Here is a 26,443-nt window from a genome sequence, read left to right on the forward strand (position 1 = left end):
TAAGGTAGAGATTCCGTGAATATCAGCAGACCCTAGTGTACCACTTCCATCGAGTCCACGTAGGTCATTAACCTTGGCTTGCGAAAAGGCTGCAGTCCTTGCGAGAGCCACCCGGGAAGAAGTAGAGCTGAGATCCTGCCAGACCGCGGAGACGGCATGTAATTTCCGAAGCTCCGTGGATGTGCGCCCATCCGATGGGGCAGGGAAATAACTGAACAAATCAGCCTAGACTGAAGCCGTCAGCGATGGAGAGCCGGTTGTCAAGGTCGCCTGTGAAACGTTGGACAGACGTTGTCATTCCCTCGCACAGACGCTTCGTGACCGATAACCCAGATCGGACATGGCCAATTACATATTCCCCGATCAGGAAGTACGAGATACCAGACCTGCGCACAGACTGTTGTCCCGAGACAGGTGTAACCTTATTCCGACTTCGTGTCGGACAAGACCAATAAAAGTATATCAGATCATTGCTAAATATTCCATGAAATTCAATTGATTGCCAAATTAATCACGAAAACAACAGACGTCGCGGGGCCGTCCTGCATCAACCCGAGCTGGCCTCATCATACCTAGCAATTTCTTACTCAACACAACGAAATTTCGCTTCCTGTCTCCACTGCTTGACAATTTCTAACCGCCCGGTCTGGTCGTTAACAGCCAAGAAGGAATTACTGTAGTCTCCGCCAGGAATGATGGGGATAAGCCCGTACTATGATAACCGGGAGGCCACGCGTCAGTTACGCTGGACCCAATAGCAACGAATGCTGCGACAAGCCAGCTTACCTCCAGTGCGCCATCGCTGAAACCACGTGTCTCAATCCAGATATTATACTCCTGGTTATCATACAGAAAGACGACCTAGAGACGGCTGAGTGAGATGATGTGTACTCGATGTAGCAAACGGTGAGTGATTTACCTTGTCTGGGTTTCCGAACTTCCCAATCAGCTTTGAGTGCAAAAACGAGTCATTAGCTTCCACTGGCAACGAATCGGAACACAGAGCAACTAACTCCATCATCGCGACAGAGCCAGAACTCTCCATTAGCTCGGAGCTTATCCCTCAGGCCAGGCTGATGGTCTTTCGGGTGGAGAGTCAGACGATTGTCGTTATCGATGGCCAGAACGCAGCCGGTGAAGGCAGTGAAGAGACCAGCATGACTCGGCATTTTGCAATAAATGAACGATCGGTGCGAGTCTTGGAAGCAGCCTTGCGAGAAATGTGATAGTTGCAATTGTAGAATAGAAGCGAAAGGATGAACACCGTAGTTTAAAGCAAGAAGACTTCCTCGACGTGCTTTATTGCATCCCATGTTGCTGGAACGTCGAGTCGCACCAAACTAAGCGTTGCACGACATCAGCTACTGCGGCTGGCCATGAGCCTTGATGCCCTCTGTAGAGGTGCTTGCTCCGCTCTTTCTAGGTAATATGGCCGACGGAAATGGGCAAATAAGCCTGCCCGCCCTCTATCAGAAAATAGGCAAGAAATCCGGGGATGATGAAATCATTCTCATGAACAGGGATGTGCCGCGAATACGAACATTGGATCTCACATCATCTCCAAGAGAATGCCGTCTGAAGTCTCCTGATGTCTCACTGCTAAGCGACTGCAGCGAATGCTGCCAACAGCTAGACTTTATATGACACCGCACGCCTTACATGGCTTATTTGAATCTCCTCGGAATTGCATTCCAATATCCATGATTCCTGTCTTATTCTCCTTCTTTACATTCTGCAGGAAACCCAAGCACAATGGACCAGGCGAGCAATGACAGCAAAAAGACACTTTTCTTTTCCCAGGCAACAGCGAATGCCATGTGGGCTGCCGGAATATCGCCAATGAGCGTGCAAGCGGTCCACCAGGCATCGACATTCCAGGAAGAGAAGGTTCTTGCAACGATTGCGGACAGCAAGCATCAGGTCAATGTGGAAGCACAACATTTCATCTGTCGTGATGAAGGAATCAATGTGGTTCACTTGAACAATGCGGCTCATGCACTGGCCCGGCGACATGCTGTACTACGTTCCCTCTTTTGCCTAGATGATGTTACTACAAAAGGACATCCCAGGCGAATGACAACGGTGGTTCTTGACACAGATTATCCCCAAGAAGATATCAAGCTTGTCAGTGAGCAGGCAGCTCAGCATACGGAGGTGGGGAATTCCCACTTCCATTTTCATGTGCTGGGGTTGCCAGATACTGTGGGAACTTGCCAGTGGCAGGGAGAGATGCCATGGAAGTTAATAATCAGCTCATTGCCTGGCGAAAAAGGCTTTCGTCTATCACTGTGCTACCATACTGCAATCCTGGATGAGTCTTCGGCTTGCCAGCTGTTGCGCTACCTGTGGGGTGAGCTGCAGGCTCCCGGTTCCGCCGTTGTGTCCGACTTCTTTGCGGTCCACAGGGGCCAGGCTTTCCGACGCAGCCGTGATATGCAACGTCGGGTACAAGAGAGATTTTCGAGTGCACCACCTCTCCTAGCTAGCTTTGGTAGCACAAAGCCACTTGACAAGGAGGGGTATGGTGTCACGATTGGCAAAGTGGCCATGCCTTACCCTCGGGCTGTTGGCCCACAGATAGCACGGCAGGCCTTATATATGGCACTCTGTGCATTTGCCAGAACACAAGAGGCCACATTTTTAGAGTTAATGTCGCACAGGGGACTACTTCCCTCAACCCATAGAGATGTTCTGGGTCCAGTTCTAGTGCCTCAGTTTCGGTGGGCTCAACATGATAGCTACACAGCACTCTCCAATATTGCTGAGAGCCTAGCTTCGGGCTGCGACATCCACCACACCTTCTCACCTGGCGAGCTGTGCTCCTTCATTTCAGACTTATCGCACCGGGCTTTTGTGTCTCTCGTTTGTCATACAGATTCATGTGCTTCCACTGGAGTGGAACCCTGGATCTGGGAAGGCAAAGAGTCATGGTCGGATGTCCCTTTGGTAATCGAGCTACTTCCATGTAGTGGGGACTCCTACCTCCTCCGCATTTGCTACCACAATAATCGGTTCAGAGACAACACCATTGTGGCATTCCGACAATTTCTTTGCGCATCTCTTGAGTGGCAACAACATACGCATGGTGCGTGGCGAAACACTACTTTCGTGTCTCCGGTCGACCATGTCCTTTGTTCATGTCCCGATGTCGCAGCTTACCTGACAAATCAGGAAAGAATCCAGACAGGAATTGGACCCGTTGGTGGGTCATTAGGGGTCGACGTCCCAAGCAACACATTAGAAATCACCATAGAGGAGTGCGAGAGACCGAATGGCCTGTGCCTTGCGCATCACTTGCTCGAGCAGAGTGTTAGAAGGTTTCCAGAGAAAATTGCGCTGCAATATGGATTTACCGATTATTTGACATATCGGGACTTGAATGATCACTGTGACCTAGTTGCTGGTGCGTTGGCATGCTGGATCCAGCATATTTACCTGGTGTCTCCCGATGATGAAATTGTTATACCGATCTCATTTGACAAAGGGCTCGAGTTGGTTATAGCTATGTTCTCGGTGCTGAAGGCAGGGGCGGCTTTCGTACATATCGATGCGAGCCTACCAGCTGACAGAATAGCGGGCATCATTCGGATGACGGGAGCACCATTCATTCTTTACGATGGAAAGACTGATACAGATAAGCTGAACGAAGTTGCCAGGAGGGAAGGCAAGGCAATCGTTGCGCTTAATGATTTGAGCAAGGCGCAGGATCAACCTCAACTTCCGTTTACCCGAAAGGTACAACTGCCTTCCTCGCTCGCGTACATCCAAGTGACATCCGGAACGACTGGGGAGCCGAAATGTATCATGATAGAACACTGCAACTTGGTGGCTTTTATGGAAGCCGACGAGCCGGAGTTCTTGGGAAGTTGGACGACCAGCAAACTGCAGTTGTCAAATCGTACCTTTGACATAGCCATGGCGGACATATTTGGCACTCTGGGTTGTGGAGGAAGGTTAGTCCTCGGTCCAGATGCAGAGATACTGTCCTCTCTGGCAGAATGGCTGGAGATGACCAGTGTGACGGACCTGAATACGTCTCCCTTGGTTGCAGACTTGCTAAAGAACAATGTCCCAGCTCATCTGAGCGTCCTCATGGTCGGTGGAGAGCCCTTCCACCCATCTCTGATAAAAGGAATCCCTAAGGAATGTCGATTATACAACAACTATGGCCCAAGCGAAACGACATTCGTAGCCACTACATACACTGTATCAGAGGAGGATGCAAATAAGTCAAACGTGCCAATTGGTCGCTCTTTTGGATCCTGTAGAATTCATATCCTGGAACCTGAAAGTGTGAAGCGGGTCAAAAGCGGAGACATTGGCGAAATATGCATCAGTGGGCCGCAAGTATCCAGAGGGTACCTGGGACAGCCGGCGCTTACTGACAAAAGCTTTTCCCCTGACCATTATGTCAAAGATGAGAAATGCAAGCTGTATCGCACTGGAGACCTTGGGCGATTTTTACCCGACGGGAGGCTTGAGTATGCCGGGCGCAAAGATAGGCAAGTGAAACTTCGAGGGCAGCGCATCGAAACACTCGAAATAGAAATGGTGATTCGGAGAAACCCTCGAGTGAAGGCTTGCGCAGTCACCATAGGCGAATCAATCCATGGGATGGCCCTCGTTGCATTCATTGAGACACAGCTGAACCAAGAGCCATCCACCGACGCGACACCTGAAGAGCTGAGCTGGGCAAGCCTGATATCCGAGATCAAGGCCAACTTATCCCAGAGCCTGCCAGACTATATGATACCAGGGTGCATTGTGAAGCTCAAAGATGGCTTACCTCGTCTAGCGAGCAACAAGCTTGATCAGAATGCACTGTCATCTCGAGCAACAGAAGTGCTAGCAAGCCAAGCGTTCCAAGCGGCAGTGGAATACGTCCCTCCACGGGACGAAGTGGAAAGACATGTCTGTGAAGCTTTTGGCGACGTTCTTTCTTGCCAGGTTGGTATTATAAACAGTTTTCTGGACCTCGGAGGGCACTCTGTCACAGCGATTCGGGTCGCGGGTAAAATAAGGAAACAGCTCCGCACTGATATTACCTTCCGGGATGTGCTGGAATGCTTGACACCAGAAACTCTCAGTGCGCGGATTCGCGCTTCTGCGGAAGATACACAGCAAGGTCCAGCGACATATCGAACGCCAGATAGCATGGTTGTTGAGCAATCGTTCGCACAGGGGCGTTTATGGTTCTTGGAACAGCTTCATCCAGATCTGAGCTGGTATCACATGCCACTTGCATTCAGACTGCGAGGACGATTGCACCTCAACGCCTTGGAGGCCGCCTTGCTAGCACTTGAAAAGCGTCACGAAACGCTGCGAACGACATTCGACGTGAGGGGCGACATGAATGTCCAAGTAGTCCATCCTTTCCAAGCAAAAAGAATTCGAATTTTGGATCTTGCTGGGAACCCTGGTAGCGAAAAGGGGCTGTACTCGGTCCTCTGCCGTGAACAGACAAAGCCTTTCAATCTCATGGACGAACCCGGGTGGAGAGTAGCTGTGGTGCGAGTTAGCTCTCAAGAACATATTCTCTCCCTTGTTATCCATCATATAATTGCGGATGGTTGGTCATTGGGGGTGGTTCTGCGAGAGCTGGCATTATTCTATTTTGAGAGCCTCCGTGGGAAAGATCCCTTGTTACAATTACCGGCCCTGCCTATCCAATACCGAGGGTACTCGCTATGGCAACGTGAGGAAGAACAGCTCCGGCAGCAGCAACGCCAACTAGCATATTGGACGCGACAGCTGCGAGGCAGCCACCCGGCCGAGTTTCCGTGTGATAAGTCTCGACCTCCTGTGCCATCTGGACAGGCTGCTGTGAGGGGAATTAAGATCGCAGATGCTTTATACAGGGAGTTGGCGAGGTTCTGCAGGCGACATCTTATAACACCATTCATTGTTCTCCTTGCAGCCTTTCGAGCAGCTCATTACCGAATGACACGGGCACCTGACGCGACGATCGGCACTCCAATAACAAATCGCAACCGCGAAGAACATGAAGGAATAGTTGGACTGTTCGTGAACATGCAGTGTATGAGAACTGAGGTTTCAGAAACCGATTCCTTTGAGGTACTAGTTAAACGGGTAAAGGAGATAGCAGCAGCAGCATTCGCACACAACGAGGTCCCCTTTGAGAGGATCGTCTCCGAGCTACAGCCGACGCGGGAGAGTTCACGCAATCCACTGATACAAACGATCTTCGCATTTCATCCAGAGCGTGTTGACAAGATTGGTCTTGAAGGCATCGACTCAGAACTGATGAGGTTGACACATGTGACAAGGTTCGACCTCGAATTTCACGTCTACCAGTGTGAAGAAGGCCTGGAAGGTGATATAATATTCGCCATTGAGCTTTTCCATGATCGAACGATCGATATGTTGCTATCGATCTTTCAAGATATACTGAGAGTAGGATTAGAAAAGCCACATGCGGCTATTGAGACAATTCCTCTGTCGAGTGGCACTTCTGCACTTGCCGACAAGGGCTTGTTGGAAGCTCCTTGCTCCCAATACCCGCGATATTCAAGTATAATCGATGTCTTCTCCCAGCAGGTAGCTGCACAGCCGGATAGAATAGCCATCAAGGACAGTTTGTGTCAATGGACTTATGCAAGGCTTGACTTGGAGTCCGACAAAATGGCTAGATTCTTGCGTGATTTGGACCTCCCCAAAGAGACTGTGATCACGGTTTTCGCAGAGCGATCGTGCGAGACCATCGCAGCCTTTTTGGGCATACTCAAGGCAAACATGGCCTATCTTCCCTTAGATATAAAGTTCCCGGCTGCTCGGATAGAGTCCATCCTTTCATTTATTGAAGGCAATAGACTTGTTCTGGTCGGCTCCGGATGTCAATTCCCAATTATGCACATGGATGGGGTGGACATTGTTCCCATGGTACGACTGTCGACTGGTCTTTCTCTTAACTCAGCATATAACGAAGGTACATTGCCTAGTCCCAATAGCCTAGCATACGTTATGTTCACCTCCGGCTCCACCGGCCAACCAAAAGGGGTCATGATTGAGCACGGAGCAATTGTGTCACGTGTGAAGGGTTGCAATATGCTCGAGAATGGGATTGCGGCAGAGCCATTTGCGCATCTTTCCAGTATTGCTTTTGATGCTGCAGTTTGGGAGATATACACTCCCCTACTCAACGGCGGCACTGTCATTTGCATTGACAGTATTACAGTCACGGACTTTGAAGCTCTGTCCAACGTCTTTCATACTGAAGGCATTCGTGTAGCACTTATTACACCTGCCCTGCTAAAACAGCTTCTCGCACAGTCATCGGCTTCAATCTCTGAGCTTCACACACTGGTCGTGGGCGGGGATCGAGCGGATCCCAAGGACATGATCAAAGCAGGCGAGCTAGTTCAATGTGATGTCATAAACGCTTATGGCCCAACGGAGAATACCGTTATCAGCACCTTTTATCGACTTTCACAAGGCGACGAATATCATAACGGTGTACCAATTGGACAAGCAGGAACAGCCTCCGGGGCGTATGTTGTGGATCAGCAACTATGTCTTATGCCACCTGGTGTAATCGGTGAACTCGTCGTTGTCGGGGATGGCCTAGCGCGTGGCTATATTGACGCACGAAGGGATGTGAATCGTTTCGTCAACATTAACATCGGCGGTCAGATGCTGAGGGCGTATCGCACGGGTGACCGAGTACGTTGCCGTCCGATAGACGGACAACTTGAATACATTGGCCGGTTGGATGGCCAGGTCAAGATTCGAGGATTTCGTGTTGAGACCGAGGAGATCGAGCACGTTCTCCGCAGTTCAGGACTAGTCGGAAACGCCGCAGTGCTCTTCCAGCAGCCTGATGGTTATGAGGCCCGGCTAGTAGCTTTTGTCACGCTGTTGAAGGAAGGCGACAACCAAGGTCCCATGGATGAAATAACAAGGGGTAGAAGAGAAAGGGAATCAGAACAGGCTTGGAAACAAATCTTCAGTGAAGTCACTTATGACAGCCAGATCGACCCTCGTGAGGCCGGTAGGGATTTCTCTGGATGGAAGTCAATGTACGATGGCACCGACTTCGACAAAGAAGAAATGGGGGAATGGCTGAACGACACAATCACAACGTTGCTGAATGGTGCACCGCCAGGAAATGTGGTCGAGATTGGGACGGGCTCAGGAATGGTTCTCTTCAACATTGCAAACGACCTGCAGATCTATGTCGGACTTGAACCGGTGCAGTCGATAGTGGAATTTGTCAAGACAATGATAGACAAAGTTGATCCGACTCTAGCAAGCAAAGTACAGCTACACGTCGGAAGCGCCAGTGACTTGGACAAGATATCGTCCAACATTGTATCGCCCGATCTTGTGGTGATGAATTCTGTTGCGCAGTATTTCCCCAGTGCGGAATACCTGTCCAGGCTCATCCTGGAACTTCTGCGAAAGCATCAGGCCAAGACCCTCTTCTTCGGAGACATACGTTCATATGCACTATATGCTCAGTTCCAGGTCACCAAGGCCCTGCATGGAAAAGGCGAAATTAGTCCTGAATACATCCGTCAAAGTATGGAAGATACTGTGGCAAATGAGACAGAGCTATTGGTTGACCCTGCCTTTTTCACGTCCCTAGCAGCTAGATTCCCAGATCTCATCCACCACGTTGAGATACTTCCAAAAAGGATGCGGGCGACGAACGAATTAAGTTGCTATCGTTATTCGGCCATTATTCATGCTGTGCGACAGGACTACCTCCCGATTATTCACACCGTAGACGCAGACCAGTGGATCGACTACAGCGCCCAAGGTCTAAGCGGGGACGGGCTCTTGGAGCTATTAACGGAGAGCTCGGAAGCAGCTGTTGTAGCTATCGCCAACATTCCGCACAGCAAGACTCTTCTTGAGAGACTAGTGGTCGGGAAATTTTCCAAACAGACAAATATGACAGACACTAATTGGTTATCATCGGTCCGTCAGAGAGCCGATGAGCTTAATGGACTTTCGGCAGTGGATCTTGTTGATCTGGGTAACTTGGCAGGGTTCCATGTGGAGTTGAGTTGGGCGCGCCAATTTTCCCAACACGGAGGACTGGACGCCATCTTTCACCGCATTGAACCCCCGTGTGGACGACAAAGGACCATGTTTCGATTCCACACGGATCATGAAGGTCGCTCAAATCGGGAGTTCAACAATTCACCGATGCAGGGTCCGTCGGCACGCCATATTGAAAGGGACCTCCAGCAAATTCTGGAATCACGCCTGCCTTGGTACATGGTTCCGGCCACGATACGGATTCTTGACGACATGCCTACCAATCACAGTGGCAAGATAGACAGACGAGCTCTGTCTGATATTGCGGCCACAATGACACCTAGACAGGCACCCGTTGACATGGCCTGCGTGCGTCCGAGCAATAAGTTCGAAGTGGTCGTCTGTGAAGAATTCGGTCATGTCCTTGGATGTGACGTGGGCGTTACAGATAATTTCTTCGACCTTGGTGGCCACTCATTGATGGCAACAAGAGCAGTATCGAAAATTGTTCAGCGAACACAGTGTGCCATCACGGTCCGAGACCTTTTCGACTGCCCAACGCCACGAGCTTTGGCAAGCAGGATTTCACATGTTTGTTATGGCAGAGGCGATGAAGAAGCAGAAGGTAACGGAATTCAAAAAGTTGATGAGTCTACTGATTGTGGGCCTGTCGTGCACGATGGATGGGACCAGGCTGTGGATGCGGTCGGGTTTTGTGCAGAGGACGTGGTGCACATAATGCCATGTTCTCCCTTTCAGGAGGGTGTCCTTGCTGCCGACCTCGTCCTGGGAGACCAACCCGCTTATTTGGCTACCATGAAGCTGAAATTTGACGGACACTTGGACGTGGATATGTTGCAGTCAGCGTGGCGTTCAACAGTAGCACGGGAGGAGATGCTTCGAACAGCCTTCATACCATCCCCGCAAAATTTGGCCATAAACGGATTCTGCAGTGGAGCCTTTCTGCAGGCCGTCCTCCGGTGTGATTCCAACGAAGTGGAAAGGGTCTCGACGCTGCGGCAGCAGGAGTTCGATCCACAGCCTGAGCTGGGGATGGGTCATATACCAGTTTCATTGGCATTAAGACAAAATGATGCAACATGTGCAATCACAATTGAGTTGACGATGCATCACGCACTGTATGACGAAGCCTATTTATCTTGTGTTCTGGATGGGCTGTCTCGTGATTATCACCATACACACGATACTAGCCCAACAAACGATGGCCAGGACAGTCACATGCCGTTCACAGCGTTCATCCACACGTTGCAAAGGAAGGATCGATCGATAGCCTCCTCCTTTTGGAATGAATACCTACATGGGACGCCAACATGTACCTGGCCAATTTCATGCGGTCTCAGAGGTCCTATGAATGGAGGTCAAATCCCACAGGAAGCTTGTGCTGAATGGAATGGAGATGCAGAAGCACTGTCAAGAATCTACGGCACCACCCCTGCCGGTATTGTGAGAGCGGCTTTGGCTTTGTCCATTGCTGTACACAGTGAATCAGACGACGTTATCTTCGGTGAGGTGTCGAGTGGCCGAGCTCATTCAGAGTTCGTCAAAGGCCCCTGCATCGCCACGCACCCGGTACGAATTTCGCTCCAAGCGGGTGCAATGCAACATTATAAGGAAGGACCACGAGGGACAGTTTCAATGGAAACGCTCCTCACGCGCGCCCGAGATGCATTCTTGGACTCGATGCCATATCAGCAATTTGGACTCGAATCTATTCGACGGTTGACTGAGAACCCTGACTTGCTTCCTTTTCAGGTGCTCTTTGTTTTCCAAGGACAAGTTGCAAATTCCAAGAATCATGGAAGTTCATGGAGCCGTTTCCGTATGGCTGACGATAAGTTGAAACGTACCGACTTTCCCTTAGTGCTGGAAGCGTTCTGTGAAGAGCTCACAGGTCATCTTCACATGCGATGTGTGTTTGATCCGGTGGCAATACTTCCGGCAGATGCAGATTGGGTGTTACAGCACATCATTGATTCGATTGACCTCATGCAAACATGTTCCATGCTACAGCAGGGAGAACGACGCCCTGAGGCTAAACTCGTCATCACTGAGCGAGAGAAGATTGCCATCGGGCAATTGTTGGGCCACGGAAATAGGAAATCTTCTTCTGACGATGGTGGTGCGTTGTCTACCGCTGTCGAACTCTTTCGCAAGCGCGCAATGGAAATGCCGGAGAAGATTGCTTTGCAGGTCCAAAGAAGCGATTTTGTCACGTTCAGACAACTCGACGATCTAAGTAATCAGATTGCTGTAGGCCTTGAAGGAATGCTAAACTATCAAACAAGTGAGACCTCCAGGCAGAGATGCATTCCGATCTTTTTCGAGAAGTCATTCCACATGGTTAGCGCCATTTTCGGCATCCTGAAGGCCGGAGCGGCTGTTGTTCCCATGGACATTCAACATCCGATGCAGAGGCTAGAGACAATATGCAGAACAACCGCAGCCACTGTCTTTCTTTGGGATGGTATGAATGCTGGCGAGAAGCTACAAAATCTTGTCAAGTTAACGGGAGCAACTGCACTGACCGTAGATGATCTTCTCCATAATACCAACCCGACGTACAAGCAGAAAGTTCTACCTCTGGACTCTCTGGCTTATGTGCTCTTTACCTCAGGATCAACCGGTATCCCAAAAGGGGTGATGGTCGATCATCGGAACTTGGCATCGTTTCTGTCCTCCAAAAGAGGAAGTACTGACTGCTCATGGACTTCGAACAGACTCGCGCTGCTTGCTCCTACCTTTGATGCGGCAATGGGAGATTTGTTCGCCACGATCTGCAAAGGTGGTCGACTCTTGTTGGGAAAGCAACAGGATATGCTCTCCGGGTTGAGTCATTGCTTAGAAGATCTGAGTGTCACACATCTGTCACTAACTCCCACGTTGAGTACGCTGATACTGAACGACCTTGACAACGAAGGGTTATCTTTCATGCGCTCTTTAATCTTTGGGGGTGAGACTTTTCCAGTCAGTATCCTGGGTCGTGTACCCAGTTCAATAACGGTCTGGAATGGTTATGGCCCTACCGAGACGACCATTGAAATAGCAGCCTGCAAGGTACAAGGACCAGATGTTGATGTTTGCGGAGGCCGATCGTTTGTTCCCATTGGAGAGCCGGGCCAGAACAGACACATTCGGGTGCTATATCCCGGAACTACGGAGCAAGTACCACTGGGTTCAGTTGGCGAGGTGTGCATTAGTGGACTACAAGTGACACAGGGCTATCTAGGCCAGCCTGAGTTGACCGCGGAACATTTCATACCAGACCCGTTCTCACCGACGGGACGGGGGAGAATGTACCGTACGGGAGATAGAGCAAGACTCCACGGAGATGGATACCTTGAGTACCTTGGTCGCATGGATGGGCAGATAAAAGTTCGAGGCTTCCGAATTGACACTGAAGAGATTTGTTCGGTAGCGCGGAAGCATCCGCAAATCATTGCGTGTGCAGTGATTAAGCTTCAGGGCAACGGAACTGAAACCCTGACAGCGTGTGTTGAAGTGGAGCATCAACTCAAGCCCGGAAATGTCATATGTGAAGCCACAATTAAGGAGCATCTGGCCCAAAGCCTTCCCGCCTATATGGTTCCAGCCTTCATCTGGGTGCAGACAAAACCCTTACCTCGTACGACAAGTGGCAAACTAGACAGAATCGCTATTGCCAAGATGGCCGAGGACAAGCACAATGAGAGTTCAAAAGACCGTCTGGGGCACTCTCATGTGCCTGTGCACGCTGCGCCGGGAAGCCTAGAACACAAGATAGCTTCACTCTGAGCACAGGTGCTAGGGGTCAACGAAGACTCAATTGACGTCACCGCAGCATTCCATGAAATGGGCGGTGACTCCATTCGCGCCGTAGCATTGCTCGCAATCCTTCGTCGACAAGAGCTGCACCTCGATCTGATAGACGTTTCACAGACTTCAACAGTACGGTCGCAAGCAGCCAGAATTGGAAAGGGGTCAGCTGTCAGACACAATGCGAACTACCTACATTTTCAGATGCGCCAAGGGAGTGTGGCAACAATTGTCCTTGTTCACCCATTCCTTGCGCAGTCCACTGTTTTCAAGCCTCTGCTGCCATTACTAGACGACTCGTTTGATGTGCTCCTAGTCGACGACCCATTTATGGGCACAGCCGGTTATCCCAGAACGCTTTCTCAATGGGCCAATCATTACTTGACCGATATCAAGGAACAGATTCAGACCGACCACCCCGTGCTATTTGGGGGGTATTCATTTGGTGGTCTCATTGCATTCGAGATGGCCCAAAAATGGGACCAATTATACGGAGCCCATTCCAGCTCGGTAGTCCTGCTCGACCCTGGTACTTACGAGATAGATAATACAGTACCGGAGAGTGAAAGTGAGAAGGACAGCTTGATCATGAAGTCGCTGGGCAGGTCGGAGATCAGTCCTCAAGACATCTTGCCGCTTCGAGAGTGCTTCGATGGGTACGTGAGAGCCTTGAAGGAATCAGAGTGTCCACCAATATATGAGGGTAATTGCCTTCATGTGGCGTTGCCCGATCGGCTTCAGGATGGAGTGGTCGATTGGTGGAAGTGCTGTCCCAACATCACTTTGGGCGTTGTCGACTGCGACAATCATTACGCGTTGATGAGGGATGCAAAGTCCCTGACAGTTATCAGTCAGTTAATCAATGAGCATTGCCACGCCATTATAGAAGAGAACCGAGCGGTGAGCAGTGCGAGTTCAGAATCCCGATTGTATGGGGGATCTTCGAGAACCGACGTGTCGCTGGAAGATGGAGACGCGAAGGAGCAGCCCAGGTGACCGGTAGGCCTAGCTAGGCCTTGACAGGACCAGCGCGTCTCTTCGTATCTACATCCCGATACGGGATAGTCGGTCTTGCATAAACAGTTATGCTTAGTCATCTATGAAAGACTCCAGAAACAAACAACTTGAGCAGTCATAAAAAGTCAGGCAGCCTATCTCACTGTAAGAGTCCTGACTGGTTTCCTCCGTAGGTCTCCCGATTCCCAGATTTAGATGCCACAATCTGAAACCTTCGACCGGACACATTAGTTCGGTTTGGGGCTAGACGAGCGGATCAATCATGAACATTAACTTCATCCCGCAAGGGTTACAAGGCCCGCTGCGCTAACCCATTCGCTGGAAAATTCGCCGAGATACTACCGCTCTTACCTGCAGTTTGCTGTGTCGACAAACTAAATACCACGCAGGATCACACAGCCAAACGCTGTCAGCACTAGTCCATAATAAGCTCCACTGCCTCGAACCTTTCACTTGGGGCTGAAAATCATGATCCGGATTCCCGCCTAAGGACAGCTATATGTAGAGTTTGACCTACGCGCTCTGAAACTTGCTTATCTTCAATCATCTACTACCACATAGAACATCATATATACTCGGAGACTCTACTACCTACCCTCCAATAGTAGCTCAAATTTGCAACGCCTGAGATATATACATCGTATCAACACACGACTGCATTAAAATGGGCCAAACCCCCTCTACACCCCAACCCGGCACCAAACTCCAAGTTATCGGCGCAGGCCTCCCCCGCACCGGCACAGCATCCTTCAGCGCGGCCTTAGCCATCCTCCTCGACGGCCCCGTCTACCACGGCGGTACGCAGACAACAATAGGCCCACCAGACGAAATCACGACATGGATGAAAATCATGCGCCTCGTACTCAACGAATACCCCCTTGACCGACAACAAGCCCTCACCCTCATCGACCACCAATTAGACGGATACGCCGCCATCACCGATTCCCCCGGTTCCCAACTCGTCCCGGAGCTGATGGAAGTCTATCCCGACGCCAAGGTCATCTGCACCGTTCGCGATCCGGTAGCGTGGGGTAAGAGCATGACACAGGTGGAGGGTCTTGTGCGATCATCGTGGTTTCTTCAAGTCATGTTGCTGCCGCTTCCCGGGATGAGGCATTTCGTGGATTATCTGGGGTTGACTGCGTTGCAGTGGCGAAGGATTTATGGGAGGAATGGGGGCCCCGGAGGTGCTTATCATAAACATATTGAGTGGTTGAAGGAGGTTGTTCCGGAGGAGAGGTTGGTGTTTGTTGATGTTAGGGATGGGTGGGAGCCGCTGTGCAGGGCGCTGGGGAAGGAGGTGCCGAAGGATATACCATTCCCGCGAATCAATGATTCCGAGGCGATAACCCGGACTGTAAGACAGCATGTTCGTCGTGGGTTGATTCGGTGGGTGGGTCTGTTTGCTGTCGTTGGTGCAGTATCTTCTGGCGTGTATTTTCTGCAGAGGTGAAGAGAGTGTGATTGGCGTGTATTATTTATTCGTCTTTAAGCTCTCCATGGGATCCAGGAGGAGATACTAACCGGAGAGGGGGTTGTGTCAGTCACATTTGTATATATTTAATAATGTATACCCATTCAAAACTAAGTGTATAGTGCTAGAGATGGGGTATTCTAGGCATGAGGTCCCCCTACATAGGGACTACTACTAGTACTAGTAGTAGTACTAGCAGTTCGCGATTCAAGACGCCTGCCTGAGTGGCATGCATCACATATATATAATCAGTTATAACTCTCACGGCAACAAATGCAGGGCCAAGAGGGAAATAGAGCATGTATCCGGGTGACACCAGACACAAATCCATATCTACGGACTACAAGCGAGAGATTAGTAGCATATGTTCGGTTTTCGATGATCGCTCAATCAATTCGAGGAGAGGCCGATCAGTTGAGGTTTCCCTTTTGGGCAACTGGCATTAATACGGGATATCGTTACACACGGTATTTTACCACCAAACCAGGCACCAATACCATTGAAACAACCCTAACCGACCAGAACATCTGCCAATTTCGGACCCCAGGAACCTACCTGTTAACAAGTCAGTCAATAAGCCAGTCTTCTCATCTGTATTACTTTCAAAAAAAAAATAATCACATCCAAGACAAGAGGCAACTCACATTCGACGCATCCATCAAGGAGAAGTGATTCCCCTCGGCGAGAATCACTCGCACATTATCCAGCAAATCCTCCCACCCCAGCGCCCCCGTTATCGACCCGATCATCCAAGAACCAGTGAACATCTTCAGAGTGCAGTCAAGGCCACATACTCACCAACTAAGCTTTCGGATAAATCTACTTAGATTCAGGTATTCATATCACTCGCATAATAGTTTGAGACGCTGCGACTAACGGTTCTACAAGTCTGTAACCCGAATTAACACACACTCTCTCCCTCCCCGCGCCCCTTGCTGCAAGTACTCGAATAGGCTATGGGCAGCTCCACGGTGGCTGTCAGATACCGAGTACAGCACTTCTGCATCCAGTCAAAGCCTATGCTCTATGAGCACATCACTGAAGCAAAGATTTAGATCCCAGAATCCGGCCAGCAATCCATAACTCCCCCGCCCTCACGCACAGCGACCACCACCGAGCCTTCTCCGCGCAATGGGTTTCCATCCCACAATACAAAATCACCTGCATATGCTTGGCTAACATTGACCGCACTCTTGAGCCCCAGAATTTGTTCAATGTTGGATGATACAAGCGCAAGAGCCTCCTTGTCGCTCAGTCCAGCTTGCTTAGCTGCCCAGCGCGCCTCCCGCGCCAACCCGTGGAGTCTGGAATCGCCTTGCAACGCTAAACCCAGTTGTACACCCGCTTCAATCAGAACCTTTGCTGAGCTGTCGCTGAGTGGCGGCCCCGGGAGCGCATTCTTCTTCTCCCATTTATCGGGCGCCCCGAGGTTGCCAGTTAAGATGACTGGGATGCCTGCTTCGGCTAGGGGTTTGGCGACCTGATCGGAAGGTGTAAGTTATAGTGGGACTAGCGGGGATTGAAATGGAGGGTGACGTACGAGAGCAGCGCTATGGCCACCGTATATAATCAGATTAGTCGCAGGGAAGTCTCGTTTAACCAAAACCAACTGCGCGATGTCGTCCTCATTGTATGTCTCAACCACCAACGGAAGGGAGCCATCCGCAGCTTGTGCATACACGCCGTGCTGCTCTGCGTCGCTCTTGCTGCCCTCCTGCAAGATCTGACGGAGAGTCTGAATTTCCGAAGCAACGGTCGGGGTATCTCCGTCTGACAGAATTTGTTAGACACATATTCTTTTGTTTCGTATGGAACCGAACTACTCACCTTTGGCCCCTTGCCCGATCACGAAATGAAGCGCCACATCGTCCTTCCAGATTCCACCATCTAGTATCGTCACATTGGGTCCAGTTCTCAACCCCACACTGACACCTCGGACAAGTCCACTGCCATGCGGCGGGGTGATAGCTCTCGTGACTCCTCCAATTCTCGCTCTGCCAAATGCAACCCCATGGAGGTGGGCGCCATATTTGGCAAAGTGGACGCTTTTTGCTTCATTCAGAATGTCACCAGTTGGGCCACTTGATCCGTCACCTGTCGACTCCTCAGACGAAATTGCTTGTATTCCAAGGTTGTTTCCAAAGGCAATCAGTCCGGGAGTGAGGTAACCATTGTTCAGCGCTACCTCAGTGACTCCCTCGTCCTCGCCCCTTAGGCAGGTTTGCTTCGCACCAAGACACGCAAGTGTGTTGTCTTCGACCACAAGGACCAGATCATCGGTCGCTTGATCAAGACTCGAGCTGTCGATCAGGGCTTTCTGAATACCAGTGAAAACGAGGCGCGACTTTGAGCAGACATTAGTCCGCTGATCTAGATCAATCGTCGGTCGCGTCTCTGGTACACGTTGTAGACCATCGACGCCGGAAGAAGAAGATTCATCTGCAATGTCTCCCTTCTGCAACAACGGACGTCCGTCAATGAACACCTCGACAGCCGTAGCACCGACTTGGAGCGGATGGCTGTCCCAAATAACAATATCGGCGTCGTAACCCGGACGAAGATATCCGATGCGGTGGCTCTGCTGTATTGATTGGGCTGGAACTGAGGTGACTGACTGTAGGGCCTTATCGGCTGGTAAGCCAAAGGAGTGAGCAATGGAGGCTTGGTCGCTATCCAAGTGTCAGCAGTCTTATCGGGAGAGGTGTTAGGAAGCGACTGACAGAAGATATTTGGCATAATTCTCCTCCCCGGTATGATCCTATATTGATATTAGTATGTCTCATTCATACGGTTCCGAAGGTCGTTCTCATACCGACTTGAAAGCAACCCGCACTCCATGTTCGTTGAGTATCTTCCCTGCTCGCAGATTCGCTTCATAGGCCTCGGCCTTGAACAGCGCATTGTCCGCGAATGTAGCAACGGTGACATTCCTGCATTTATTAGTTGGTATCTAACTCACAGACATGGGATGTATACTCACGGCTCTAGACTTTTCAGCAGCTCAGGCACCTGCCACGCTTCCAAGGCATGGTGAAAAGCTCGAGGATGAATGCCAAACTCATGGAGTACCGCCAGCATACGCTCCAAATCCTCCGGTGTATAACAATGAACATTCACATTCAATTCTCCTCTTATCAAGGCCACGAACGTAGCCAACTCGAATGAATCCGGTCGCCGCCCTTGTTGTTCAAGAAAGTGTGATATATGCCGAGCTCGATCAAACCTGGTGTGCTCGATTTCCAACGCTCCGCGACACCAAGCAGCCTGACGCTGCTCGATTTCGCGTGCCTCTGCGAGCTTCTCCCGCAACAGCCAGGCAAGACCCATCCGGGTATGTTGATAATTGCGTTTCGGGTTTTCACCACACGCCATTTTAAGATACCGCTGGCGGTCTTGCTCTGGGATACCGTGCTCCAGGAGCAGTTCCTCGATTATGAGTTCACCGTGTTCACCTGAAAAGGGCAGATTCTTGATAGGGTATGCCTCACCGCCGACGATGTTTGCTGAGCCCGGTAGAACAAGCGAAGAGGTGACACCGCCCGATGCGATAATCCTAATGGCTGGATCGGACGGCGTGAAGCCGTCGATTGCGCGCACAAACGGAGTAATAGGTCCGAGTGACTTCTCGTTCACGTCACTTGTTGCTGCCACTTGAGGAAATGGCATTAACAGGTGATGAGAGTGCATATCCACTAGGCCTGGCGTGACATGCTTGCCGTGGACGTCGATAATGTTTGCGTTCGCGGGCGGAGCATCACCAGAGCCAGTGGGAACAACGGAGATGATAACACCAGCCTCGAAGAAGATGTCTACGGCGTCTGAGAGTGTCGACTCGCCGTCAAAGAGGGTCGCATTTTGGATAACGACCGGGGTGGCTTGTCCAGAGACTGGGTTCCATCGGGGATTATTCTGTCTTGAGCTGTCCCCAGCATCTGGTACATGCAGTTGGCGTTCGGCATCATAGCATTGTTGTAGTCCATCATAGAAATCGTGATGCGTGGTTGCACTGGTTGACAATAGCAACTCCCTTGGATTCGCTCCGACCAGCAGAATTGCCGCGGCACAGATCCCCGCACAAATTGGCAATTGCCATTGTCTTGTTGCGCGGCCTCGCGGTCGTCCAGAGGACGAGGTCCGATACAGCGGGATAAACGTTTCCTCCTTGACAGTCATTGTCGAGTCCACCGCCACACAATGAAGTGGGATTGTCAAAGGTAAGAAGTGACGGCTATCGCGGGGTGAGGTAGTCGTTCGACCCTTGCGTGACTGCAAGCCGGTACGACGTCAGCATATCTATTGCGTGGGTCCGACCGCATTTCTTATCAGATAAGTATCGTCTATCTGTCCTGTCCACTGTTAGGGCAGACTGCAATTGGTGGTTGCCACTGCACTTAGTAAGGATCCCTCATTCTTCTGCCATGTGTTTACAAAACTCAATTGAGTGATTCTATCCAAGCAGGAGCCTGAAGCTACTAGTAACGCGGGGCCGACCGAGAGCTGCTCTTCCCCCAGTAAGCCGCGACGGATGAAGCGCTTGGCATGTCGTCCCGCTTCGGCCAATCTTCACCGTCTTATCGACAACCCGCAAACAATTCCATTACATCTAGTGCTGACAGCGGATCATTGAAGCCCAAGACCCATCTGGCAATTTTTAAACGAGCCAACCTATCCCATAACTTTTCAGCCTCTCTTGGTAACCGGATCAGTGGGGGCCATTTTCTGAATCGCGATCATTTATTAAGAGGCAATTCCCTTCTCATCCCTACATTACCAACTTAAATTACCCATCATCTATTCTAACTCTCCACGATCGCAATATGCCCAACCCAACGCTAGTCTTCTGTGCCGGTGCCTGGTACTCACCAGTAGCATTCGGCCCACTTATCGAAAAGCTCCCCGACTATACCTGCCGCACCGTGGCCTTCCCCTCCATCGAGCAAGCCACTGAGGTCAAAGACCTCCAACCCGATATTACCGCAGTCCGCAGTGTCGTCGAAGAGGAATGCGATGCCGGAAATGACGTTGCAATTGTCTTGCACAGCTGGTCTGGTCTCCCCGTCAGCAGTGCCCTCGATGGACTCAGCAAGACGGAGCGCCAAGAAGCGGGTAAACCAGGCGGCGTGGTGAAGCTCATTTACCTCTCGGCTTTCATTCCAGATGTTGGCGAGAGCCTGATTGGGGCGTTCGGAGGGGTGGCACCGGACTGGTATGTTCGGGATGTGAGTATACCTTCTCCGTTAGTTGTATGTTAATAAAAGTAAATTTCTAATGTGGTATAGGTGGAGAATGACACCGTGACGCCGGATGATCCTTTCAAGTTATTCTTCCACGATGTTCCCGATGGACAGAAATGGGCCGAAACACTACGACCTCATGCATGGGCGACCAAGAATAGCCCTGCCACGAGTGCAGCGTACCTGCGAATTCCAAGTGCCTATCTGCTATGTGAAGATGATCGGGCAATTCCATTATTTGCGCAAGAAGGGATGGTCGAAAAGGCACGAGCCAAGGGAGCCACCTTTGAGACAGACAAGGTTAAGACGGGACATACGCCGTGGCTGGTGGTGCCGGACCAAGTGGTGGAGTTTGTGAAGAGACATGCATGAGATTAATATAAGTAATTTATAGAGCAGCCAATTCGATTGATCGAGTCCTTCCATCCACACCCTGCTCCCCTTCCAAATGAGGGGTTCGAGCATTGAGACACAATTAGTGACGGGTGGCCCCATTACCGGATTCCGTCCGCGCCTGTCTTCCTGCATGAAGCTAACAACTTAGTTGCTTGGTTTAGTCTTCCCATTCCCACTTAATATCCTGCTCAACTGTACTCCTACTGGTTCACGCCTCTCAGGCGGAATATATAATACCCCTTTCTCTCGATACCATCAGCCCGGTAGGGCATTGCATCTTTGTGCAATTCCAACCTCCGCAGACCCCCAAACCCTGCATAAGTACTACCTCTCATGCTCTTCACCACCACGGCCACAACAATGGCACCAAAAACGCCCGAATCACCACCCCATCGAGGTCTTCTCATCCCCGAAGTCCTCGAACGCATCCTTATCCACCTAGACATCCGCACCCTCCTCCTCTCCCAACGCGTCTGCACCGCCTGGGCAACAATAATCCAAGAATCCCCATCCCTCCAACAGGCCCTCTTTTTCGCCCCAACCCAATGCCCCGAAGAAGACATCATCTACAACCCCCTCCTCATCGAACGTTTCCCACCCTTCTTCCCAAACACCATCCACAATGACCTCGCCAAACCAAGAGACTGCTACCCGCCGCATTTCCTCCCCATGCAATACGTCGGCGATGACTGCGCCTGGAGCCACCCCGTCAAAGACGACCTCACCCGAGCACAAGTCTTTTATTCTGAACTCCCTCTCCAGAAATATCCCCTGCGCCGAAAGGCCTACCTCCATCCCGAGGCCTCCTGGCGCCGCATGTTAACCCAGCAGCCGCCCGCACCAAACATTCCCGTTCTCCGCGTTTGGTCCTACGCCAGATACAAGACGTTTGATCGATACCGCATCCCAGGCACATTGAAAGATGTGATGGATCTAGAGAGATACGTCAAACAGAACCCGAAAGACTCCGATCCTTCATCTTCCCCCGAGGATAATAATACCAACGACCCCGAAAACAGCGGCGTCACAATGGGCCTCCTCTTCGACTACGTAACCTGTGATCTGGATCTCAAGTGGTGGATGATCATGTGGGGTGATCTGCCCCCCGTGTCGATGGCGCTGGAGTTGGGACCGGAATATGTAGATGCTTATAAGCGCGCAGCGAAAGATGGGAGTATTGTGATTCTCACATTTCAGATCGTGCAAGGGTTCGAGTGGTGGTATGATATTGCTGGGGCGAATGCGAAGAATTTGAGGTTTCGTATTGTCGATGAGTATAGGGCGAGGGGTTGGGTCGGGGAGAGGCCGCCTACGTTTTCGAATCGGTTGAGGACAGTGGAGAAGGGGAGCTTTCCTCATTTTTCGACAATTGCGCCGTTTCTGGCGAGGTATTTGGCGCCGGGGTAGGGTTGTGCTATATGGTGTGTCTCTTTGTTTGGAATGCCTCAGTTTTGTTGCCTGATTGCGTGTAACGAATACAAAGTTGGTTTTCAAGGCTCTACTAAAGAGATCAGAAGGGATATATTGCGTCTTCTTATGATTATTAGAAGATATTGCAGTACCGTTAATTCTATAGCATGCGAGATTGTTTTCCTGGAGTATGTATCAAGTGTAGCGCGGAACTAGAATCACCAAAACTAAGTACCAACCCTACTGCTCAGCCTTGATAATATCCGCCGCTCTCTCCGCCACCGCATACACAGTCGACATAGGATTCGCAGCGGGAATAAGAGGGAAAATACTCGCATCACACACCCGCAGATTCGTAGTCCCATACACCCGGAGGTTCTCATCCACCACACCTCCTTTTTCCTGTGGGAGCATAGCCGCTGTACCAGATAAGTGGTAACTCGTAGTAGCAGTATCCCGCAGATACTTCTTTGCCGATTCCAGATCCGTCAGAAACGCTTCCAGATGATTTCGCTGTCCGCTCTCCACTAAGTAATCTGCGATAGGTTTGACGTTGTGAAGTCGCTCAACACTTAACAGGTTTCGCGCCATTAAATCCAGATCCAGCGGATGGGAAAAGTAGCGAGGGTCAATGATTGGTGGCACCGTTGGATCTGCTGACGCGATATGGACAGCTCCGCGCGAGAAAGGTAGATTCTGGGTGATTCCCAGACTCAGAAAATTTCCGGGTAGGAGATTCTGTCCCACAAAGCTCTTCCCGGATTCGTGTAGATTTGCCTGGGCGAGGAACATGAACATCTGACAGGTTGGTTCATGTTCTTGCGTGTAAATGTCGCGGATGACTTGGTCGCGCTCGTTGGCGACGGGTGGGAAACTGTCGAGATAAGCCTCTCGGGCTTCGGGCTGCCCTGAGTAGTCCGTCAGTGGCATATATGCGGAGGATTGGATGCCTCCGATGGTCATAGGTCCTGTCTTTTGCTCAGAGTAGAGTTGGAAGGCAGTTTGGATTGCTTCGGGCTCTTGTCGTAGCAGCGGGTCCCCAGTAGCAATCCCTGACTTCACTTCGAAACTGATCCCGGTCATGAGATGATCTTGGAGGTTCTCTCCCACGTTTGAGTTTTCCACGATGACAGGTATGGAAAGCTGTTCGAGTCTCTCCTTGTCCCCGATGCCCGATAGTTCCAGGAGCTTTGGGGTATTAACGGCTCCGGCGGTAAGAATGACTTCTCTCCTAGCCTTGACAGTGACAGTTTGTCCCTCGATTTTGGCTTCTGCTCCAACTGCCATGGCACCGTTATCGCTAGTAGAAAAAAGAATCTTCTGGACAGTAGCTTCAGTGAGGATCTTGACATTTTGCCTACCCATAGCTGGCAGACCGTATCCCGTCGCGGCGTAACTCCGCTGCTTCTTCTCGTAGTCAACGGATGCCAGGTTGGAGTAGCCGCCAGTGGAGACACCCGAGAACGGATCTGCTGTACAGCCATACCCCATTCCCTGGAAAGCTTCTACCCAGGCTTTGGCCATGGGACTTTCCTTCACAGCCGGAAAAGAGACCTTGATCGGACCTGAGTTGCCGTTGGCCTCAGGATCAACCCAGCCGACCCCAATATGATTGCGGGTAGCCTCGTCCGGCAGCTGCAGCGTAGTAGCCTTCTTATAGTAAGGAGAAAGATTTTCCCATGTCCAACCAGTCGCACCTAATTTGTTCCATGCATCGATTCCCGCTTTCGTGGGCGCAATAAAGGCCTGTCCATTGATGCCTGATGAGCCTCCGAGAACCTTGCCTTGTGGTTCCTTGATGACTCGGTTATTGAGTGCAGCCTGACACCATCAGTCAGTGTTCGGGGAATACTCGATGAAATCCCGATTGAGACATACCTGAGGAGTTGACAGAAACTGCCAGTCTGCTTCAGACCCCATCAGGGTTGTCCAAAGAGCTGGTGTTTGGACCCGAGGGTCATCGATGAGGTTTTTCCCGGCTTCAAGGACAATCACTGACCGAGTGGAGTCATTCTCGGACAATCGAGAGGCGAGTACGAGGCCTGATGTTCCTCCGCCGACGATCACGTAGTCAGCCTCAAATGGAGCGTGTAATGAGGAAGACATCAGTTGTAGCTGTGATGACGGAGGTTCGAATGAGTATGAAGAAATGAACGAAGCGAGCTATATAGGACTCTAAAATGCTTATTTGAGAGAGGGACAGGATTTTAAGTGTCGCCAGGAAATCAACAGAGACAATCATTCTATTTATACGAGAAATTAGAGAGTGAGGAAAGCAGCATGCGATACTTGATAGACTCCCCATGGTAGTAAGACCATCAATTTGCAGCCCCATTCATCCACCAATCAAAGCAGTTCGGGTAATCCTGCCGCTTGCTAAACGATGAACACTTCATGATATTAGGATCCGCTATCTCCACAGCCTCCCAGTAAGATAGATACATCTTACGAATACTATCTAGTTAGTTAGCATGATTTTGTTGCGCTGAGTCAGCTTCACTGAGCATCCTGATGGCCCCCAAGCTTCCCCACTCTTCGTTTGTTGGAAGGAGGAGCTGTTTTGAAGCACGCATTGAAACTTGCTAATGCTTGCATGCTACCTGTTGATCTTATTTGCTATACGCATGGGGATTTTCTTACTTTCTGTTTGTACCGCATGGCTGGCTGGCCCCACTGGGATATGCATGAACGCAGGGTTCGGCTTCGCTCGGGCTGTGTAACACGACAAACTTCATTACTGCCCGCAGTCATTCTGGTTCCTCTTTTGTGTTATCCACTCGCACGATATAACCTAAACATAATGATTAACTAGTACATACGACCACAGGGTGTGGAAAACAGGGCTTCCCGTCCGCTCAGCCGTACTTAAGCCACACGCCGGGAGGTTAGTAGTTGGGTGGGTGACCACCAGCGAATCCCTTCTGTTGTATGTTTTTATGCCTTCCTTTTTATCATGCTATCAAGTGAACTAAGGGAGTCATTGTTACGATAGTAATATAACGGTGCCTTAAATGAGAATAGACATGGCGGAGGAATGATTGACCGAGGTAGGGCTCTATAATTAACTCTTCTGAATGGCGACAGAAACGCAGATGTCGCCGTAAGATCAAAATACACATCCATTGTACTTATACAAGAAATAAAGAGCGAAGAAAGAAGCATGCGATGCTTACCGGCGGTGCGTAAGACCGTCATCCTTCAGCCCAGCTGATCCAACCAACTAAAGCAGCTCGGATAATCCTCACGCTTGATCAACGAGGATCCTTCAAGATGTCGGAAGTCCACAAGATGTTGGGTTTCTGCCATCTCTACAGTAGTCCAGGAGGGCGAGATGATCAGTAGCCGAAAAAGTCTCTAACTATTATTCAATGCGGAACGACAAGGAAACGCTATGTATGACCTCATGACTCCCGATACTACCTCACGCCGTTATTCCCGGGTGTTCGGCTCTCCAAAAGGTCATCCGTTCTATTGAATCTAGAGTTTACTCTAAAATTTATTGTAGTTAAGAGATCCGGGGTATAAAAGTCTGCAAGTCTGAATTTTTTATAGTGAGGGAAGATGAGGGCTAAGATAATCAGGTTAATCTATAATTGATCTAGATACATTATCAACACTAATCTACTGTCAGCGAGGCAATAAAGATTGTTAACTACCAGTTTCTCAGTCATGCGGTAAAGTCTAAAGATTTTCTAGCCTGATAGTTAATCTAATAGGAAGTGTTAAAAGTTCTAAGATCTTATGGTCTTACCAATAGCCCTTCTACTAGTATATGGCCCTTCGCATATTTAGAGGACAATGGCCCCAGAGGCTTCGTATAGACGCTTTCGAGAATGAAAAGCCTTAGCGATTAACCGATTAAGTATTCAAGGTATAACGACTTATATAATACTTGTAGAAATTGAATTTAAATCAACATATTCCCCATAACTGAGATAATCTCGGGGTTTCTAAACAATATGGTCTGAATAGATTAATATATACTCCGTATGAACTTCACCTTCATCAATGGAGTATAGCCGCTGCCAGTAAAAGTCTCGCATTTCTTACTTACTCAGCTCGAGTCGACCTGCTAACAGCCCTTAAAAAAGGATAT

The 26,443-nt window shown here is 50.2% G+C and overlaps 7 protein-coding genes across 7 annotated transcripts; 4 read left to right on the plus strand and 3 right to left on the minus strand.

Annotated features, from left to right (window-relative positions):
* Window positions 1-583: 583 nt before the first annotated feature.
* BDQ94DRAFT_173026 (uncharacterized protein) lies at window positions 584-1,169 on the minus strand (the record flags this gene model as incomplete). The annotated part of the gene is made up of 4 exons (XM_026772080.1): window positions 584-712; window positions 787-861; window positions 920-949; window positions 1,014-1,169. The coding sequence occupies 4 exons, from the start codon at window positions 1,167-1,169 to the stop codon at window positions 584-586; spliced, it is 390 nt and encodes a 129-aa protein (XP_026623351.1).
* Window positions 1,170-1,752: 583 nt separating this feature from the next.
* On the plus strand, window positions 1,753-13,840 carry BDQ94DRAFT_181640 (non-ribosomal peptide synthetase; the record flags this gene model as incomplete). Its single annotated transcript, XM_026773940.1, has 3 exons — window positions 1,753-11,690; window positions 11,742-12,747; window positions 12,802-13,840. 3 exons carry the CDS (start codon window positions 1,753-1,755, stop codon window positions 13,810-13,812), a joined length of 11,955 nt encoding a protein of 3,984 aa, XP_026623352.1. The 3' UTR covers window positions 13,813-13,840.
* Window positions 13,841-14,355: 515 nt separating this feature from the next.
* BDQ94DRAFT_181644 (sulfotransferase family protein) lies at window positions 14,356-15,367 on the plus strand. Its single transcript, XM_026773941.1, has one exon. It carries the CDS (start codon window positions 14,498-14,500, stop codon window positions 15,284-15,286), a length of 789 nt encoding a protein of 262 aa, XP_026623353.1. The 5' UTR covers window positions 14,356-14,497; the 3' UTR covers window positions 15,287-15,367.
* An 835-nt stretch (window positions 15,368-16,202) lies between these two features.
* Window positions 16,203-19,555, minus strand: BDQ94DRAFT_181648 (uncharacterized protein). Its single transcript, XM_026773942.1, has 6 exons — window positions 18,288-19,555; window positions 18,120-18,237; window positions 18,028-18,065; window positions 17,135-17,976; window positions 16,848-17,077; window positions 16,203-16,787 (listed from the first exon to the last, which is right to left on the minus strand). Exons 1-6 carry the CDS (start codon window positions 19,478-19,480, stop codon window positions 16,359-16,361), a joined length of 2,850 nt encoding a protein of 949 aa, XP_026623354.1. The 5' UTR covers window positions 19,481-19,555; the 3' UTR covers window positions 16,203-16,358.
* A 417-nt stretch (window positions 19,556-19,972) lies between these two features.
* BDQ94DRAFT_75376 (alpha/beta hydrolase) lies at window positions 19,973-21,034 on the plus strand. The gene is made up of 2 exons (XM_026776455.1): window positions 19,973-20,526; window positions 20,587-21,034. The coding sequence occupies exons 1-2, from the start codon at window positions 20,125-20,127 to the stop codon at window positions 20,911-20,913; spliced, it is 729 nt and encodes a 242-aa protein (XP_026623355.1). The 5' UTR covers window positions 19,973-20,124; the 3' UTR covers window positions 20,914-21,034.
* A 263-nt stretch (window positions 21,035-21,297) lies between these two features.
* BDQ94DRAFT_173031 (uncharacterized protein) lies at window positions 21,298-22,344 on the plus strand (the record flags this gene model as incomplete). Its single annotated transcript, XM_026772081.1, has 1 exon — window positions 21,298-22,344. The coding sequence occupies one exon, from the start codon at window positions 21,298-21,300 to the stop codon at window positions 22,342-22,344; it is 1,047 nt and encodes a 348-aa protein (XP_026623356.1).
* A 243-nt stretch (window positions 22,345-22,587) lies between these two features.
* On the minus strand, window positions 22,588-24,453 carry BDQ94DRAFT_161387 (GMC family oxidoreductase; the record flags this gene model as incomplete). The annotated part of the gene is made up of 2 exons (XM_026769379.1): window positions 22,588-24,168; window positions 24,226-24,453. 2 exons carry the CDS (start codon window positions 24,451-24,453, stop codon window positions 22,588-22,590), a joined length of 1,809 nt encoding a protein of 602 aa, XP_026623357.1.
* Between the last annotated feature and the right edge of the window lie 1,990 nt (window positions 24,454-26,443).

This window comes from Aspergillus welwitschiae (genome assembly GCF_003344945.1).
Source record: "Aspergillus welwitschiae strain CBS 139.54b unplaced genomic scaffold BDQ94scaffold_30, whole genome shotgun sequence".
Classification (NCBI taxonomy): Eukaryota; Fungi; Ascomycota; class Eurotiomycetes; order Eurotiales; family Aspergillaceae; genus Aspergillus; species Aspergillus welwitschiae.

What these genes read in the sequence shown, in the direction of transcription:
- BDQ94DRAFT_181644 (XM_026773941.1), top strand. Translation starts at nt 14,498, where the DNA reads ATGGGCCAAACCCCCTCTACACCCCAACCCGGCACCAAACTCCAAGTT.
- BDQ94DRAFT_181648 (XM_026773942.1), bottom strand. Translation starts at nt 19,480, where the DNA reads ATGACTGTCAAGGAGGAAACGTTTATCCCGCTGTATCGGACCTCGTCC. An exon ending in CTGCTGAAAAGTCTAGAGCC is followed by an intron (nt 18,238 to 18,287) that starts GTGAGTATACAT and finishes TAATAAATGCAG; the next exon opens with GAATGTCACCGTTGCTACAT. An exon ending in TGCGGGTTGCTTTCAAGTCG is followed by an intron (nt 18,066 to 18,119) that starts GTATGAGAACGA and finishes ATATCAATATAG; the next exon opens with GATCATACCGGGGAGGAGAA.
- BDQ94DRAFT_75376 (XM_026776455.1), top strand. Translation starts at nt 20,125, where the DNA reads ATGCCCAACCCAACGCTAGTCTTCTGTGCCGGTGCCTGGTACTCACCA. An exon ending in CGGACTGGTATGTTCGGGAT is followed by an intron (nt 20,527 to 20,586) that starts GTGAGTATACCT and finishes AATGTGGTATAG; the next exon opens with GTGGAGAATGACACCGTGAC.